Source organism: Salvelinus fontinalis, chromosome 28, assembly GCF_029448725.1.
Source record: "Salvelinus fontinalis isolate EN_2023a chromosome 28, ASM2944872v1, whole genome shotgun sequence".
Classification (NCBI taxonomy): domain Eukaryota; kingdom Metazoa; phylum Chordata; class Actinopteri; order Salmoniformes; family Salmonidae; genus Salvelinus; species Salvelinus fontinalis.
Genome location: NC_074692.1, coordinates 21411937 through 21432962, shown reverse-complemented (window position 1 = coordinate 21432962; position 21026 = coordinate 21411937). Strand labels below are relative to the sequence as shown.

At 43.3% G+C, this 21026-nt stretch overlaps 1 protein-coding gene and 1 non-coding gene across 18 annotated transcripts in view; both read right to left on the bottom strand.

The window, feature by feature from the left end:
- Positions 1 to 21026, bottom strand: part of LOC129826373 (ankyrin-1-like) — a 200687-nt gene that overhangs the window by 88231 nt on the left and 91430 nt on the right. For 13 of the 17 annotated variants that reach the window (XM_055887022.1, XM_055887026.1, XM_055887021.1 and 10 more), the window contains exon 2: positions 12704 to 12796. The exons of the other annotated variants lie outside the window; for them this stretch is intronic. In XM_055887022.1, the coding sequence (XP_055742997.1) occupies positions 12704 to 12796 (93 nt within the window). The remainder of the gene's footprint in view (positions 1 to 12703; positions 12797 to 21026) is intronic. 17 annotated transcript variants of the gene reach the window in all.
- On the bottom strand, positions 20875 to 20929 carry LOC129826811 (U7 small nuclear RNA). Its single transcript, XR_008755086.1, has one exon. It is a non-coding gene; the product is annotated as a U7 small nuclear RNA (small nuclear RNA).

The following is a 21026-nucleotide window of genomic DNA, read 5'->3' as shown; positions in this document are numbered from 1 at the left end:
TGCGGGGAGCTGGGATGTAGCGCACCGGGCTATGAGAGCGAACTGGAGACACTGTGCGCTTTACCGCATAATACGGAACCCGACCAGTACCACGCTCCTTCCGATAAGCACATGGAGTTGGCTCAGGTCTATACCCTGACTCAGCCACTCTCCCCGTGTCCTCCCCCCAACATTTTTCGGGGGGCTGCCTCTTGTGCTTACTCCGCTGTGCCAATTCCTCGTAGCGTCGCCACTCTGCTTTAGCTGCCTCCAGTTCTTCCTTCGGACGGTGATATTCACTAGCCTGTGCCCAGGGTCGCGTTCCTTCCAATATCTCCTCCCATGTCCATTCCTCAAGATAGCGCTGCTCCTCCCAGCGACGCTGCTTTGTCCCTTGGTGGTGGGTAGTTCTGTCACGGCCGTCGTTGAAGGAAGTGGACCAAAGTGCAGCGTGGTGAGCGTACATTATCCTTTTTATTTAAAATGTCGCCAACAAAACAACAAACGAAGGAAACAACCGTGAAGCTTACAGGGCTATAGTGCCACAAACAAAGTTAACTACCCACACTGAAAGAAGGGGAAAAAGGGCTACCTAAGTATAATTCCCAATCAGAGACAACGATAGACAGCTGTCCCTGATTGAGAACCATACCCGGCCAAAACATAGAAATAAAGAAACATAGGAAACAAAACATAGAATGCCCACCTCAAATCACACCCTGACAAAACCAACTAGAGACATAAAAAGGCTCTCTAAGGTCAGGGCGTGACAGCTACAGCCGTCTGCTGGCTGCGTTGGGAAGTGTATTATTGGCCTGCAGCCTCAGCACCGCTCCAGAGAGGTGGTGGGTTAAGAACGGGCGCGTTACACACACAAGTCGCAGGTCCCAGTCGGTTATTATTCACTTTTTAGAGAACCAGCTCTTAATTTGTGAAAATGGTGTTTATTTCAGTTGCAGTGGACATTTTTTTTGTAACTGTGTGCTTTATTCTTGCCTGTGCATGTTTTTGTTGGTTTGCTGTGCCTCTTTCTCCTCTGTGTGTTTCCCCTAATTGATTAATTTAGTACCACCCCCTTGGCTGGTCTCCTTGGAGATGGGCGTTGCCCTGGACTGGCACACCTGTATTTGATTTACTCTAACGAGCCACTGCACTGCTCAAAAGGAGAGCTCAGAGCTTACTTCCGGGACTGCTACTTTTGGGGACGCAGCGTCCGCCACCGTTTCTACGACCTCGTCCAAGAGGGTGGAGCCGAACCGATGCCTCTACAATGCTCAGATGACGGCTGACACAATGCACGCTATTTCCAGGGATGTGTATTCATGCATGCCAAGAAAAAAACACGAATTTATCTTTTGTCTCTCTGTGTTTCATAATTTTCCTACATTTCACAAGAGACTGAATGTATCTCACAGGAGAAAGCATCGGAGTGAGTGAAACAGCGACCTAGCCTACAGATGAATGTTTTGACACATCAACTTTCCTAGTGCCATACTTCTCTATTTAAAGATGAAGTGGACAATATTGAATTGAGAAATTGCCAAACACGTCAGTTAATTCAATGTCTGCATAGGTTACACTTCCTGGTTTTAGGATATTGATATGCAGTAATATTTTGACTGGCCATTAGGCCAACATTAGGCTATCCTTAGACATGTGAAATATCTTTACTCCTAGAAGAGCCTCCAGGCTTCCGTCATAACGGTCCATATTGAATGAGGAAAAAATATTATAATAATAATATTACAGGGGCAGTTTGGCAAAACTAATCACCTCCAAATCATCCGCTGGAAAAACGGACATGCTGGGGTAGTAATTATGTAAACGACATTCTATGATACTATTCCTGTGCGAATAGGGCTTAGGACAACAACAAATAAAAGCGTGTACTGTATGAAAGAGTGAAAGACCGTTTCATCAACATGAAAGAAAGGAGGATGGCATTGGAGTTTCTCTACAAGTAGGGTGAGGCAACATGTTTTTCTGCTTGCACAAACGCATGCGCACACACATAAATCAGATCCCTGGACAGCCACATCATATAGTGCATTCGGAAAGTACTCAGACCCCTTGACCTTTTCCACATTTTGTTACGTTACAACCTTATTCTAAAATATATATTTTTTAATTCCCCCTCATCAATCTACATACAATACCCCTTAATGACATAGCAAAACCTTTTTTTTCTTCATTTTTGCACATTTTATAAAAAAGAAATATTACAAAATTACCTTATTTACATAAGTATTCAGAACCTTTGCTATGAGACTCAAAATTGAACTCCGGTGCATCCTGTTTCCATTGATTATCCTTGATGTATCTACAACTTGATTGTTGTCCACCTGTGGTAAATTTAATTGATTGGACATGATTTGGAAAGAGACACACCTGTCTATATAAGGTCCCACAGTTGACAGTGCATGTCAGAGCAAAAACCAAGCCATGAGGTCAAAGGAATTGACCACAGAGCTCTGAGACAGGATTGTGTCGAGGCACAGATCTGGGGAAAGGTACCGATAATTGTCTGCAGCATTGAAGGTCCCTAAGAACACAATGGCCTTCATCATTCTTAAATGGAAGAAGTTTGGAACCACCAAGACTCTTTCTAGAGCTGGCCGCCCAGCCAAACTGAGCAACCGGGGGAGAAGGGCCTTGGTCAGGGAGGTGACCAAGAACCTGATGGTCACTCTGACAGAGCTCCAGAGTTCCTCTGTGGAGATGAGAGAACCTTCAAGAAGGACAACCATCTCTGCAGCACTCCACCAATCAGGCCTTTATGGTAGTGGCCAGACAGAAGACACTCCTTAGTAAATGGCACATGACATCCTGCTTGGAGTTTGCCTAAAGGCATCTAAAGACTCTCAGACAATGAGAAACAAGATTCTCTGGTCTGATGAAACCAAGATTGAACTCTTTGGACTGAATGCCAAACGTCACGTCTGGAGGAAACCTGGCACCATCCCTACGGCGAAGCATGGTGGTGGCAGCATAATGTTGTGGGGATGTTTTTCAGAGACAGGGACCGGGAGACTAGTCAGGATTGTGGGAAAGATGAACGGAGCACAGAGATACAGAGATCCTTGATGAAACCCTGCTCCAGAGCGCTCAGGACCTCAGACTGGAGCGAAGATTCACCTTCCAACAGGACAATGACTCTAAGCACACAGCCAAGACAACACAGGAGTGGCTTCGGGACAAGTCTCTGAATGTCCTTGAGTGGCCCAGCCAGAGCCCGGACTGGAACCCAATCGAACATCTCTGGAGAGACCTGAAAATAGCTGTGCAGCGACGCTCCCCATCCAACCTGACAGAGCTTGAGGGGATTTGCAGAGAAGAATGGGAAAAACTCTCCAAATACAGGTGTGCCAAGCTTCTAGCGTCATACCCATGAAGAAAAAAAGGTGCTTCAACAAAGTACCGAGTAAAGAGTCTGAATACTTATGTAAATGTGATATTTAAGTTTTATTTAAAAAAAAAATGGAAACCTGTTTTTGCTTTGTCATTATGGGGTATTGTGTGTAGATTGATGAAAAAAACAATTAAATTAATTTTAGAATAAGGCTGTGTAACAAAATGTGGAAAAAGTCAAAAAAGTCCAACTGTGGAAAACTTACGTTGATTGGACTAAATTGTTTTTGGTATCTTTTACATAGTTGTCACTGTATTAAACTAAGCAGTGGTGATTTGATGATGATGAAATGGTGCTGGAATAGTGGAGGCGGCTCCTGTTTTCTTTGCAACTTGTGGTAACTCTCTGACTCTAAATCAATAGTTTAGTGGTCCGAAAATGTTGGAAACATTAACATGCTTGACTATGCTGTACTGTAGGTCTGTTACTGTACATGCAATATGCTTTGGGGACTTCCCTGGACAGAGATTGCTATCTTGTTTTGTGATTTAGTCACTCCCTGTGTCTCTGTTCTGCAGAGACATATGATGAGTATGAGCTGCAGTGCTGTCTGAATGAGCCTCTCTGCAGAATAAGTGAGTCTGAGAGACATGGTGATGTATGCAGGGGAGAGTCCGGTCCAAGCAGCCCGCCTGGCCATAATTCACTCAACCTGTTTATTAAGTGTGGAGCCCAGAGTGACCACTAAAATTCTTGCTTGGTTTAGATCTTATCTGTCGGAAAGATATCAGTTCATCTCTGTGGATGGTTTGTCCTCCGACAAATCAATTGTAAGTTTCGGCTTTCCTCAAGGTTCTATTTTAGGACTACTATTGTTTTCACTATATATTCTACCTTTTGGTGGTGTCATTCGGAAACACAATGTCAACTTTCACTGTTATCTGGATGACACACAGCTGTACGTTTCGATGAAACATGGAGAAGCCCCAAAATTGCCTACCCTGGAAGCCTGTGTTTCAGACATAAGGAAGTGGATGGTGGCAAATGTTTTACTTTTAAACTCGGACAAAATAGATGCTAGTTCTAGGTCCCAAGAAACAAAGAGATATGCTGTTGGATCTGACAATTAATCTTGATGGTTGTACAGTCGTCTCAAATAAAACTGTGAAGGACCTCGGCATTACTCTGGACCCGGATCTCTCTTTTGACGAACATATCAAGGAAATTTCAAGGACAGCTTTTTTCTATCTTCGTACCATTGCAAAAATCTAACTTTTTGTCCAAAAATAATGCATAAAAGCTAATCCATGCTATTACTCAGTTCTAGCCTCTCTAGCCTCTCTCATTAGCTTCCTGTAAAGGCTAGGGCTGATTTCAAGGTTTTACGGCTAACCTACAAAGCGGTACATGGGCTTGCTCCTACCTATCTCTCCGATTTGGAGACACGTATGCAACGGTCACAAGACACAGGCCTCCTCATTGTCCCTAGAATTTCTAAGCAAACAGCTGGTGGCTGGGCTTTCTCCTATAGAGCTTAATTTCTATGGAATGATATGCCTATCCATGTGAGACGCAGACTCGGTCTCGACCTTTAAGTCTTTACTGAAGACTCGTCTCTTCAGTAGGTCCTATGATTGAGTGTAGTCTGGCCCTGGGGTACGACGGTGAACGGCAAGGCACTGGAGCGACGAACTGCCCTTGCTGTCTCTTCTATCTGGCTCCCCACTCTCCACTCTCCACTTGCTGCCTCTGATGCTATTACGGGGGCTGAGTCACCGGCTTACGAGTGCTCTTCCACGCCGTCCCTAGGAGGGGTGCGTCACTTGAGTGGGTTGAGTCACAGACATGATCTTCCTGTCTGGTTTTGCGCCCCCCTCGGGCTAGTATAGTAGAGGAGATCTTCCTGGGCTGTTGTTCTGTGTGAATTGTATGCTCCCTCTAATTCTCTCTCTCTCTCCCCCTCCCTTACCCTTCCGGAGGACCTGAGACCTAGGATCATGCCTCAGGACTAGCTGGCCTGATGACTCCTGGCTGTTTCCAGTCCACCTGGTTGTGCTGCTGCTCCAGTTTTAACTGTTCTGCCTGCGGCTAGGGAACCTTTACCTGTTCACCGTACGTACTACCTTGTTCCGGACCTGCTGTTTTTGACTACATCTCTCTCTACCGTCCCGTTGTCTTGACCTCTGAATGCTCGGCTATGAAAAGCCAACTGACATTTACTCCTGACGTACTGACCTGTTGCACCCTCTACAACCACTGTGATTATTATTTGACCCTGCTGGTCATCTATGAAGTTTGAACATCTTGAAGAACAATCTGGCCTTAAATGGCCATGTACTCTTATCACCACCCGGCACAGCCAGAAGAGGACTAGCCACCCCTCAAAGCCTGGTTCCTCTCTAGGTTTCTTCCTAGGTTCCTGCCTTTCTAGGGAGTTTTTTCTAGCCACTGTTGCTTGCTGTTTGGGGTTTTAGGCTGGGTTTCTGTATAGCACTTTGTGACATCTGCTGATGTAAAAAGGGCTTTATAAATACATTTTATGGAGTTTCTGCATGTGTGTTTGTTGAGAAATCTCGTTGACAGTGTGATAGTCTTCATTTACAATGGTATGCTAAGACAGTGCCTAAGCTCTCTCGCTCTCTCTCCATCCCTCCCTCCCGCTTTTCTCCATCAATCTTTCCATCATCAGCTAGTGCAGACAGTGGAGGCTGCTGCAGCAGAGTGGGACAATAGTATACAGCAGGGCACACAAACAGTGTTGTAAACACAGGCCCACAGAGACATATTAATCACCATACTAATCTATCTGCTTCCCATCAATTTGGGCAGTAAATATTCCCCATCTGCCTGTCTCTGTCCTCCATCCCTCGCTCTTTCATCTGTCCATCCTTTCTGGGGGTAGTTGTGAAGCTGCTGTCTGGCCAATCAGAAGGTGTACTGTTAATAAATATGAGATCTATGTGATTAAGAGTTGCTCTCATCAGTCAACACAAGGGCAGCCTGCAGACATGCTGTATATCAGACGCCAATCACTATATCACCTGCTCCACCACCTCCATCTCACCTCTCGGTCTCCCTCAACACACACACACACACACACACACACACACACACACACACACACACACACACACACACACACACACACACACACACACACACACACACACACACACACACACACACACACACACACACACACACACACACACACACACACACACACACACACACACACACACACACACACACACACAGGAAAGATTGGCATTATGATGGATTACATTTGAAGCAAGAAAAGAGATGACATGGTGGCAGTCTATCAAAATGATAAGATGGTCAATTACTACAGATACTACACATCCAATGAAAACCAAACAATGCAGAAAACAAACTGATTACATAAATGGAGAAGGGTTCCTGAGAGCAACAGGAAAAAGTTATTTATTTTTCTTAGTACTTTCAAGTCCATAAAATGTTACCAAGCATGCATGGACTTTGATAGAGGAAATAGAAACAGTTCTCTTCTCTTTGATTCCAGGTCCTGTCTCAACGTGTGTGTGTACAGATGGCTCAAAAGACCAAGATCTTCCAAATCCTTCATGACATTAATGTTTTCTTTAGGCTATAATAACGCGTCTCAACGTCTTTGAAGGTTGAGATGGACACACTGTACTTCCAAGCTGAAGATAGCAAAGGTTTATATTATTAAGTAGCATTGCACATTGGGAATCTTGCCCTGGTGTATGGATTTTCCAGCCGGGTCACCTGTGATACAAGTCAGTATTCGACGTCCATCCATGTCTGAGGATGTCGGAAGATGACGTGGAAACCGGCCACTTGGGGCAACAGAGCCCTGCTGTTACCTTCAAGTAGGTTTTGGTTTTTACTCAGGTGTTGTGAATGGCGGGTGTGCATAAGTATTGAAGGTAATAAAGGAAAATATATTTTGAAAAATATGTGTGTATGTATTTATATGTGTATATATGTATTTGCAAAAATGTATATTGGAAGTGATGCTGACTATTACATTGATGGTAACTAAAATCTTCTGCAATATTGAAGCTGATCTCCTCACCCCCCAAAAATGTTTTATTATCTGCTTCTGATTCCAAAGGTTGGAAGTTCAAATCCAGCGATAGAAAGATATTTTTGTTTTAAGCCGATCCCAAACCTTAACCCTCACATTAAACATTCAGAGTTAATGCCTAAACTTAACCCTAACCTTAAAAATATAGGCCTACAAGAATCTGTCAGGAGATATTGGCTTTTAGATTGTTCAAACACTTCCCATTTCACAGTTATAGAAGTAGTTGTAGAAGTTAGATGAAATGAATTTGAGTTGCCTGTGGTTGAGCTAGTAGGTCTAGATGTTGGAGTCTTCTTAAGCAGCATTTCAAAGGATTTTAAAAGCCCTTCAAATGAATTAAGTGCCATGGTTTATGTTTTTTAAATAAGACTTTAGGGGCCATCCTTGCTTGGGTGGGGTCCATCTATATTAGGCCAGACTGCATAGCACTTCTGCTGAAGCCAAAATATTACTCCTTCTAGTGGGTCAGCCAGAGAACTAAGGGAAATATTATGCTATCATTTCTTCTTCCAAACATTTGGTAGGTCGCCAAAGATATTATAAAACAATTTTTGTAGTTTTTCATATTGTAATAAAATCTCCCATTACCTTAATCTGATTTCTGTACTGCCAGCATCGATATCACTATGAGTAAAATTGTAGTTTAAAGACGCTATTTTAAATGCTAGCCACGGTTTTTCACATGCAAATTAAAATTTAACACCCTTACACAAAACAAATTACAGTGGACTGCTGGTGATTGGGCATCAATGGGCTTCTTAATGTAGTCTCTTGCTATAGTAGGCTGGGAGAGCAGCTGTGACTAAGAGAGATGAATCCACTTGACAGTGCTGGGGAGTGACAGTCACTTTTCTCATATTGTGACTGTGGTGGAGTTGAACTGTGACCAATGGGGCTTTGGTGTTCCTGGGCATCTGCTGCTGAGGGCTCAATGAGGGGTGATCAGGGATGTCGGGACAATAAGGGACACACTACTATAGCACATATTAAAGCAGCCATTACTGGAGATGTGAGAGACCAACGCTTTACATAAACAACTGACACCTCATATTTTTATCTTACAGGGAGGGGGGGGGGGTTCTAGGGAGCTTTTCATTTGGTGTAAATTAAATTGGGCCTCAAGTGATGTGTCATGGATCGTAGAGCAGGGTTTAGGAGGTGATTGTTTGCTTTACATCACTCAACTGCCCTGTTAAACTGTCTGCACATTTCTCACTACACTTTTACTTGTCCTATTTTGACGATGAAGGGAAAGGAGAACCTTTGGAGGGTCATCATTTAAATGAGGTGTGTAGGGAAGAGTGAAGGGGAGCTTGAGGGGAGAGAGAGCGTGCTATAGAATGCTGGGGTTCCATTGCAGGGGCTTGTGCTGCTGTTGTTTTCCACTGCTCTGCTGCATTGGCGATGGGCCAGGCAGGGGGATTGGATTCTATACGAAGATTCATCACTGCACCACTGTGAACACTCTCTCGCTCCTCTCTGAAAACACACAACCTCTCTGCCCCCTATCTCAGCCCAGGTCAGGAACAAAACTGACATGTTATTTTGTGTCTGGTTTTTTTATCACATGGGGATAATACCCCCAAATGCTATCTCCTTACCATCTCCATTCCTACATAAATGGGTTGAATAAGATCAGTAACTTGTATTTCCATTGGGAGCTTTCTTGAAGGAAACTACATTGTCCTGCTAGTGGATAAGGAAAGGGTTTGGCTCGTAGTCAAACCAATAGATACTTGCGTAGACAAACAAAAACTCTCTTACTCACTAAGTTTGTTCAAACACAGAAAATGATTACAACATAGGAAAACCAAAAATACAAACCAAAAACAATTAATGAAATCATCCATACAGACAGCACAAAAGGAAAAATAACATTCAACATTAATAAGTAGGTAAGGCCTGCATGTGTTGTCAGACTTATGGTCATTATTAGTGCATTTGTGAACTGTTGGGATGTCTTATCTGTGACCTACTTTTCTGTGATGCAGAGCATGAATATACAGTACAGCATAAGAGCTACACTGTTTAGAATATCAGTTGAAGGAGCATGTGCTGTGTGGAAAAGGTACTGTGAATGCCCTATGGACCTGTAGTATACAGTGCCTTCAGAAAGTATTCACACCCCTTTACTTTATCCTCATTTTGTTGTGTTACAGCCTATATTTCTAATTGATTACATTGAGATGTTGTATCACTGGCCTACACACAAAACCCCATAATGTCAAAGTGGAATTATGTTTTTTCGAAATTGATAGAAATGTATAAAAAATGAAAAGCTGAAAAATCTCCAGTCAATAAGTATTCAACCTCTTTGTTATGGCAAACTTAAATAAGTTCAGGAGTAAAAATGTGCTTAACAAGTCACATAATAAGTTGCAATAATAGTGCTTCAAATATTTTTTTTAATGACTACCTCATCTCTGTACCCCACAAATACAATTATCTGTAAGGTCCCTCAGTCGAGCAGTGAATTTCAAAGACCAGGGAGGTTTTCCAATCCCTTGCAAAGAAGGGCAGGTGAAGAAACAGGATGTGGAGGTCCTGAGCTGGCGTGGTTACACATGGTCTGCGGTTGTGCGACCGGTTGGATGTTCTGCCAAATTCTCTAAAACAACATTGGAGGCAGTTTATGGTAGAGAATTAACATAACATTTCTGGCAATTAGTCTGGTGGACATTCCTGTAGTCAGCATGCCAATTGCATTCTCCCTCAAAAGTTGAGACATCTGTGGCATTGTGTTGTGTTACAAAAGTGCACTTTTTAGAGTGACCTTTTATTGTCCTCAGCACAAGGTACATCTGTGTAATGATCATGCTGTTTAATCAGCTTCTTGATATGCCACACCTGTCAGATGGATGGATTATCTTGACAAAGGATAAAATGCTCACTAACAGGGATGTAAACACATTTGTGCACACAATTTGAGAGAAAAACCTTTTTGTGCAGATGGACATTTATTTTATTTTATCATGTTTATATTTTTGTTCAGCATAATTACACTTTAGATGGTGTAGCAATACACCCATCACTACAAAGATAAAGGCGTCCTTCCTAACTCATTTTCCGGACAGGAAGGAAACTTTAGAACAGAAAACTGAGGATGGATCAACAACATTGTAGTTACTCCACAATACTAACCTAAATGACAGAGTGAATAGAAGGAAGCCTGTACAGAATACAAATATTACACAACATGTATCCTGTTTGCAATAAGGCACTAAAGTAAATCTACAAAAAATGTGGCAAAGATAATTTACTTTATGTCTTGAATACAAAGCGTTATGTTTGGGGTAAGTCAAACAACACATCACTGAGTACCACTTTTCATATTTTCAAGCATGGTGGTGGCTGCATCATGTTATGGATATGCTTGTCATCGGCAAGGACTGCAGGGTTTTTGAGGGGAATAAAAATAAATGGAATAGACCTAAGCACAAGCAAAATCCTAGAGGAAAACCTGGTTCAGTCTGCTTTCCAACAGACACTGGGAGACAAATTTACCTTTCAGCAGGACAATAGCCTAAAACCCAAGGCCAAATATACACTGGAGTTGCTTACCAAGACGACATTGAATGTTCCTGAGTGGCCTAGTTACAGTTCTGACTTAAATCGGATTGAAAATCTATGGCAAGACATGCACTTGGCTGTCTAGTAATGATCAGCAACCAACTTGACAGAGCTTGAAGAATTAAAATATAAATAATTTGCAAATATTGTACAATCCAGGTGTGCAAAGCTCTTAGAGACTTACCCAGAAAGACTCACAGCTGTAATCGCTGCCACTTTAACATGTATTGACTCAGGGGGAGGAATACTTATCTAATCAATATATATTAGTGTTTTATTTTGATTAATGTTGTACGAATTCTTCTTACACTTTGACATGACGTAGTATTTTGTGTAGATCGTTGACAAAAATGGAAAATTCAATCATTTTGAATCACACTTTGTAACACAACAAATGTGGAAAAAGAAAAGGGGTGTGAATACTTTCTGAAGGCCCTGTATAGTGTGTAGAGTATGTCGACTGAGGGAATAAAGGTGGAGTCATTGTATCATTTGAGGTTGTAGAGTGTTGAAGCAGCCAAGAGGTGGAGGAACAGGAAAGCATCAGGTTAAATAAAACAGACATCACATAGAACCAACAAAGACACAACGTACAAAACCACAACATTAGACACCACAACACAGCACCGCACAGCAACTGACACAGAAAATTTAAAAAACACAACACTGACACAAGACAAACATCACACTGACATAACTGACAAGACAGACACCACATTGACACAATTCACAACAGCTTCAGCACTGAAAAAGACACAACACTCCAACACAGACACAGTTAACACCAATACACAGCTTGGAGCTGTGCAAGTGCGCAAACACGTAAACATGGGTACAGCACCAGACATACAGACAATCAGAAGGTGAAGACACAAGTTCCCACAACCACATACTGTTTATGTATTCTCTCTATCTCTCTCTCCTTCTCACACACACACACACACACACACACACACACACACACACACACACACACACACACACACACACACACACACACACACACACACACACACACACACACACACACACACACACACACACACACACACACACACACACACTCTTGTGAATACACACATATACACATAAATACACAGAAACATAATCATTTTTTCTAAATCAGAAGAACCCACAGGAAAAATAGTTGTTCCTGAATTTTTGATTGCACAGTACCTGTGTTGCATGCTTTAAAAAAAAACGTTTTGATTTTCCATATACATGTAATATCTGTATAAGTACAGGAATGTGTATGGGTACTATTTCATGAGAACTATCATCATAGTATATTTTGCCCGTGGACTCTTGGCATGTAATATACTACATGAGAGAACATTATCTGATAAACCACACACAAAGATATAGATATACACACACACACACAAATTAAGCATAAACGCAAAATAAACCAAATACGGAAGTTAAATACGTCAAGCAACGATAACAGGAAGAAAGAAAAAACTCCAGCCTGACTTTACGACACCTGACTAAACCAGCTTACACCACAACAGCAACACTGGACTCTCAACACAACCAGATAGAACTACAGTTACCAGAAGCAACAGATAAGAAAAAAGAGAGTAAGATAAAACAACAGCAGCAAGAGCAACAGTGACACAAACTTTAAAAAGACAGATACAAGATGGTGATATATAGATATATAGATATATATATAAGGAGTAAAAAAGCCAGATATACGTGTGGCGGATATTTACTGCTTCATCAAAGTGCCATACTCCTTGGCCATCCGGCAGCTCAGAGCTCAAACTATCGTCCTGATCGATTAGCCAGCGATGCACCGCGTGGGCCTAAAAAGACACACGACATAAAGACAGAGCCCAGTTAATCTCAACAGTCACAGTGACAGAGAGACAGAGAGAGGGAGAGAGAGAAAGAATGGAGAGAGAGAGAGGGTGGACAGGGGAGAGAGTGTATAGAATAAATGGAGGGCAATGAGAAAGAAGGGGATGAGAAAGGGAAGAGAAGAGCATCATATTCAGACATAGGTAGAAAACAAGAGGAGAGGAGGAGGAGGGAGACAGAAGCAGGAGAGGAAGCATCCCACCCCATCCCAGTCCCATGGCCGCACTCTCCCTCACCCTCCCCCTCCCCCCTCTCACACACACACTCGGCTATGGGAAACAGGTCAGGTTAAGATGGGACATATGTATGGGCATGGCAGGACCATGGGGTAGGACTATGGGATATGACGTCACACACAGTGGTCAGTGCTTGGCATGGGGGATCAGGAGTGGTTGCTAGGGATAGATGTGCTTGTGAGGAGTGGTACTAGCCTGCGCTGATGGTAACAGGTCCTGTATCCATAGTGATGCGTCATAATGGATGGCTCGGCTGTACGATTATGATCTATACTACTGTGGCCTTTACTATTCCAGTGAGTATTTAGCATTAGAATCTCTCCCTATGTGATGTCTTTCTTAAAACATAAGAATAACATGATGTTTCTGGGCAATTACAGTTAACTACAGGTTCATGCCAATAATTTCCTTTGTGGAAATGTGGTGTACTTACCATGGCTTCACATAGGAAAAGGTACAGTTAAAATAAGTACTGTGTTAAGGGTGAATACATGGAAATTACACTCGACACAAAAATATGTTATTGACAGTACACTGTAGTTACAGTACCTCGAACAAACACGTATAGTACATGTAAATACACAGAAACCAAATCCAACTCTATTATTACACTGAGATTGATTGTAACACTGAAACAATATATGTACACAAAACCCCTCACCAGTTTTACACAAGTATGTTACTTTGTATTGTTATCCAAATACACTATTAGGAAACATTTATGTTGTAAAATACACAGTGCAACATTGTCATGTACTGTGCATAGAACATAGTAGTGTCAGAGTATATTGTTATTTTGCTTGTCGAGCTACTGTGTGAGAAAGAGAAGAGCAGTGCAGGTTAGGTTGAAGCAAGAAAGGGGGGTGGATGATGAGACTAGAGGAGCCAGGTACAGGGGACTTTAACCACCACCCCTAATACACAACATTTAGTGCAAGCAGGGCCGAATGGCTCTGCGGGCTATGCCTCCTCGCCCCTAGAGAGGTACAGTCCTCTTTTCTCAGTGACATACACACTACCACACAGGGAAGAGGAACCACAGATAAGAGAGATATCCACATGCAGGTAAAGAGACACCCTTTTCGGACTCCCTCCCTTTGCTGTTTTACAGAGTAAAGCAGAGAGTAACAGCCCTGTTCAGACTCCCTCCCTCTGCTGTGATCCGCCCTGGTTCTGTCCCTCCTTCCTGTTTCACCCCACACACCTCCCACCCCATCTGTTACTCTGCTCTCTTGTTGTGTCCGGACTAAAAATAACACAACACGGCCTCTTGGTGATGCTCTGAGGAGCTCAAATACCTGACAAGGTCTGCAATTCTCCTGCAGTGGGCTAACATTACACAATCCCAAACTTCATTGGGCTTTCAGACGAGACACTCTCATCAAGGGAATAGAGTGGACTGGGTCTGCTACAGGACGTTTACTAAAGCAATCTGATTTCTGTTGTGTACAATGACCAGTGAAGCTTTGCCATTTCTAAACAGTGAGATAATTATGTTTTCCAGCAGAATAGTTTTGAGCGAGGTGCTGATTGAATTGAAATCACTGAACACAATGTATAACTAAATAATAATGGAATTCTAAAAAGGGCCTTGGAAGCAACATTTGCATTTCATAAGACAAACATCACACAGAAACACAGAGAGACAGACACAGTCACCTCAAGGGAACAGAGAAGAGAGACAGAGAGTCACCTCAAGGGAATAATTACATACACTGACTTGACATGTATCTGAGTGTGTAAGTGTGTATGTACATATGTGTTTGCATGTGTGTGTGTGAGTGTGTAAGTATGTGTGTGTGACGCAGCCTGCTATAGTGTTTGTGGTGAGTCACAGAGCGTGTAAGTTAGTTTATGGAATAATTGGATTATGTAGCAGATGGGCAGTGATGGCAGGGAAAGAGGGAGGGAGAGAGGCAAGAAAGGAGGAGAAAAATGGAGGGAGGGAAGGAGAAAGGGAGTGATAGAGAGAGAGAGAGCGAGAGAGAAGGAGGGAGAGGTGGATGAACTGCTGATAAGAGTGACAGGTCATTGACTCTAAAGCCTTTGGGAAAACCAGAGAAATGAGGTGAGATACAAAGTCCTCAGAGGAAACACTTCACACGTGAATGGTTACACTTTAGATTAGGAGCTAAAAGGATAACACTTTGAGCAGGGTCTCTCAAAGTCCCTCAATCACTAACTAGTCTCCAGGTAGTTTGGCAGGCACGTATGCTTGAAACTCAATTAAACATGTATATTACTATAAAATTGGGAAATTAGATTAACTATGGACAGACTACTGGAAAATACACTGAGTATAGCAAACATTAGGAAAACCTTCCTAATATTGAGTTGTACCTCACCCTTTTGCCTCAATTCGTTGGGGCATGGACTCTACAAGGTGTCGAAAGCATTCCACAGGGATGCTGGCCCATGTTGTTTCCAATGCTTCCCACAGTTGTGTCAAGTTGGCTGGATGTCCTTTGGGTGGTGGACCATTCTTGGTACACACAGCAAATTGTTGAGTGTGAAAAACCCAGTAGCGTTGCAGTTCTTGACACAATGGCACGCATACACAATCCATGTCTCAATTGTCTCAAGGCTGAAAAATCCTTCTTTAACGTGTCTCCTCCCCTTCATCTACACTGACTACAGCGGATTTAAAAAGTGACATCAATAAGGGATCATAGCTTTCACCTGGATTCACCTGGTCAGGTGTTCTTAATGTTTTGTATACTTACTGTATAGCACAAATAGATGATCTACAAATATAATTGCTAGGCTTCTGCCAAACATGGCTTATAAGCACTAGCCCTACTAATGATACTGTACAAATAACAACCTACAGAAGTCATCAGATGCTCCCTTCTCTCTTTTCCTGCATCTTTCCATCTCTCTCCATCTCCGCATCTCACTATAAAAAAAACCCATGGGGACTATGATTTCTTAATCCAGCCCTGCCTCCATCTCTCTCTCTCTTTCTCCCTCCCTCTCTCTCTCTCTCTGTCTCTTGGCAGTTGGATTAAATGGGGTTTTAATCACGATGCCCCCTTGATGACTTCTGGAGCAGGGCCAGTTGGAGATCTGTCATCTCTCCACATTCATTTGCAGCTCATCCTTCACAATGTCAATTACTGCAGCAGCACAGAGGATCAAGAGCTGGGATAGGATGGGGAGAGGTGTGTGTGTGTGTGTGTGTGTGTGTGTGTGTGTGTGTGTGTGTGTGTGTGTGTGTGTGTGTGTGTGTGTGCGTGTGTGTGTGTGTGTGTGTGTGTGTGTGTGTGTGTGTGTGTGTGTGTGTGTGTGTGTGTGTGTGTGTGTGTGTGTGTGTGTTAAACAGAAAGTGAATGGTAGGCCAATGACAGGATAAGAAAAAATAGTGAAAACAGAACAAAATGAAGCAGAGAGAGCCAGGAGATAGGCCGACTCATAGCCAGAGAGAGCCAGGAGATGGGCCGACTCATAGCCAGAGAGAGCCAGGAGATGGGCCGACTTATAGCCAGAGAGAGCCAGGAGTAGGCCGACTCATAGCCAGAGAGAGCCAGGAGATGGGCCGACTCATAGCCAGAGAGAGCCAGGAGATGGGCCGACTCATAGCCAGAGAGAGCCAGGTGTAGGATGACTCATAGCCAGAGAGAGCCAGGAGTAGGCCGACTCATAGCCAGAGAGAGCCAGGAGTAGGCCGACTCATAGCCAGAGAGAGCCAGGAGTAGGCCGACTCATAGCTAGAGAGAGCCAGGAGTAGGCCGACTCATAGCCAGAGAGAGCCAGGTGTAGTCCGACTCATAGCCAGAGAGCCAGGAGTAGGCCGACTCATAGCCAGAGAGAGCCAGGAGTAGGCCGACTCATAGCCAGAGAGCCAGGAGTAGGCCAACTCATAGCCAGAGAGAGCCAGGAGTAGGCGGACTCATAGCCAGAGAGAGCCAGGAGTAGGCCAACTCATAGCCAGAGAGAGCCAGGTGTAGGCCGACTCATAGCCAGAGAGAGCCAGGAGTAGGCCGACTCATAGCCAGAGAGAGCCAGGAGTAGGCCGACTCATAGCCAGAGAGAGCCAGGTGTAGGCCGACTCATAGCCAGAGAGAGCCAGGAGTAGGCCGACTCATAGCCAGAGAGCAAGTCATTCTACACATGACTGGTGCAGAGTGAAGAAACCACCAGCCATAGAGTATTATTGTCACAGCGAATCATCAATCATCCCTTTGTTTCATGTTGATCAAAAACACACTTATTTTTCTCTATGGCTGCTCCTATACATCTGTTTCTGTATTCTAGGGCTCCTGAGTGGAGCAGCGGTCTAAGGCACTGCATCTCAGTGCAAGAGGCATCACTACAGTCCCTGGTTTCAATCCAGGCTGAATCACATCCGGCCGTGATTGGGAGTCCTATAGGGCGGTGTACAATTGGCCCAGCGTCGTCCGGGTTTGGCCGGGGTAGGCCGTCATTGTAAATAAGAAGTTGTTCTTAACTGACTTGACTAGTTAAATAAAGGTAAAATAAAAATAAAAATGATACCTCTCTTTCTCTCCTCTTTCCCTGTCATCCTCATCAATGGCCACTGCTACAGTACGCCTGGCTTCAAACCTGCCAGTCCTGTATAAAGGCTGACACAGTATCTCTAGACTAAATGGACCCGTACTAAATCATTCACATCGTGTTAAAAACGAGGAACTGTGATCTAAGGGTAGTGCATGAATTAATATCAAATAAAATCCCATAATACTGCAGGTAGGCTGTGGACCAGTCAAGTAGAGCGTACAGCCACACACACACATTGCTAGCTAAAGTCTCCATCTGTCTGTCACACACACATTGCTAGCTAAAGTCTCCATCTGTCTGTCACACACACATTGCTAGCTAAAGTCTCCATCTGTCTGTCACACACACATTGCTAGCTAAAGTCTCCATCTGTCTGTCACACACACATTGCTAGCTAAAGTCTCCATCTGTCTGTCACACACACATTGCTAGCTAAAGTCTCCATCAGTCTGTCACACACATATTGCTAGCTAAAGTCTCCATCTGTCTGTCACACACACATTGCTAGCTAAAGTCTCCATCTGTCTGTCACACACACATTGCTAGCTAAAGTCTCCATCTGTCTGTCACACACACATTGCTAGCTAAAGTCTCCATCTGTCTGTCACACACATAGACAACCATAGGTCAGTACACGTCCTAGCTGGGCTATTAAGTAACAATATTAGGAATAATACAACATTGATTGGTGGACATCAAGATAGTCCTGAATCCTTCCTGTCAGATTCATCCTCAACCTGGGGCCTGGAAAACACATTACAGATTGATGGAGAGTTTTATCCTCTCTGGAGCAGATTGGCAGGTGGGGGACCCGACCACATGTCACTGGATGAAAACATTAGAAGGGCCAGATTTACTAAGCGCTTGCAGCTGTGCAAAGTTTATACCTATTATTTTCTGAAACGAATTGCTAGTTTTATTCTCTGTAGGACATAACAAGTGCAAACTCTTAGTTAGTAAACATAGCCCAAAGACTCCTACAGTGCGCAAATGATCAATATGAGATTCTAACTATACAGCTCATTTACACTCAATCCATTCTGTAAAATAATGCTGGTCAGTTCCAATGTATGGGTGCATTAAATCCAGACGTGATCCTGATATTGATTTCATACTGGGCGAGCCCACAGTCTCTGAGTGCATAAAGCTCACCTATGGTTTGTCTGCCGTCAGCACTGTTAGTGAATTAACTGTCACGTCATGATAAGAAGCATTTCTTCGCTCTACAGTACCTAGAAACACAAGCACATGACTGTTGCATCTCTTTTACCAATCGTAGGCACAGCCAAAAACACTCCCTCTGCTGGGACTGAGGTCTACTACTCTTATTACAATATAATATTACACTTATTTATTTTACAATACTTCTATTAGTGTTGAACTAATATTTTGGGATTCATATCAGTGGACTTGTAATGGTTTTTGGGCTCAATGGACCAGTGACCCATACAGGATTGTACCAGTCTGCAACTCTAGAATGATGTTACAAAAAGGATAAGTAGGAAAGTACAAAGTACATTAGAGATGGGATGAAAGCAGAGGAAAGAGGACAGGAGAGAGGAAAGAGGAAAGAGGAGAGGAGGAGAGGAGGAGAGAGGAGAGAGGAGAGGAGAGAGGAAAGATAAGAGAGATTAGTACAAATCGGTACAGACGGAAAGATGAAAGAAGAGGAGAGGACAAAGGATTTAGATAAAGGGAGAGAGGTAGGTAGAGGTAGGTAGAGAGAAAGAGAGACAGATAGAGAGGAACAGAGAGAGAATATGTGGGTGTGGGAAGGAGAGAGATAATAATTGAGAGAGAGAGAGAAAGAGGGGAAAGAGGGAAAGAGAAGAGGGGAGAGAGACAGGGGGGGGGGGGGGGGTTGGTGTAAGCGAGAAATTACTCAGATCCCAGACTGATAAATAATGCATTGTGGAGGGAGAGCTGCCAGCTCCACAGGGCAGAGCAGAAACAGAGCAGAGAGAGCAGAGCAGCAGAGTCCTCCATCATCAGAGAGCTGAGATGTAATCTGGAGAGACACAGGTAGAGGAGGAGCCAGGTAAGAGAGGAGAGGATAGGGACTGCAATCACCTCTACCTTCACTCTCTCACTCTCTACACCATTACATTCTCTCTCTCACTCAAGGACACACAGATGAACATACACATGCACGGTCCTATGCATCTTTCTATTCTCTTTCTGTGTTGTTGAGATTCTGCCTCACACAGTGGACTGGTCCGGGACTGCCAGGGGAGCTGTGTGTGTGTGGAGGCCTCAGCCTGGAGGGGAAGACAGTGGTCCACTGCCCCCTCTGTTAGGGGCCCCTGGAGCCTTTCTGTTAGAAGCCTGTAGATATTTCCCTTTAAACCAGGCCGATTCACATCACAGCAGAGGAGAGGAGGCTCTCTCTTTGAGAGCTGAGAGGGAGCATCACCTCTGCTGAACTTCAACTCTCTCTCCTCTTTTTCTCTCTGTTCCTTCTCTCTCAGGCAGTTAGGCTCCAGAGAGACAGAAGAGGGGGAGTGAAAAGGGGGGGAAGGAAGAGTCTGTTTTAACAAAGGATCTTTTAGAAGCCTGGGGTATGAATAAGCATTGGGTGATGCCATGACTTTACTGTACAGCAAAAACTCAAAAGAGCTACATCAAATCCCCATTTGCCTGCTTTGTACACACTGAAGCACTGATCGTCTCCTGTTGCTTTTGGTTGGTAACTTTCACATGACCTCTAGCTGGTTTTAAACTGGGAGTCAATGAAAGACAGAAGATGGGGCAAGTTGAGAGCAAGGCTTAGGATCCTGAATTAGTTGGTAAGATGTTTCAATTATTCTTTATTTATTGCCTTTTTTCAATTATCTGTAGTTGTTGTGTAGTGACTGCCTTGAGCAATTAGCCTAATGATTCTGATTAAAGGATCTTACCCACACAAAAACATACTATGGTATAAATATTATAGAATTCACTGAAGTGTTTTTGTGGACTTTGCTGTAGTATTCTATGCAGTGTTACCCAGACTTTATATCTGCAAAAACATTACAGTGAATACTGTAGTAATTACTGTAGTAATTACTATAGTATATTGTAGTATTTACAGTTAAGTATAGTAAAAACACTGTAACAAAAGAAAACTGTAGTATATACTATAGTCATTAATGTAGTGTTTTTGCAGATTGTAGTATACTGTAGTATTTACTGTAGTCTTTTTGCTGACTGCACTATACTGTAATATTTACCGCAGTGTTTTTGCAGACATGACTGTCGGATTTTAAAAAATGCATCTTTGCCATATACGAGAAGGCTTTCTCCTTCAAGAAACCTACTGGAGAAATACTAAAAGAACAAATGTTCCATAACCTGTAGGTAGGTAGGTAGGTAAGTAAGTAGGTAGGTAGGCAGGTAGGTAGGTAGGTAGGTAGATAGGTAGGACTGGGGTCTGAACAGATAG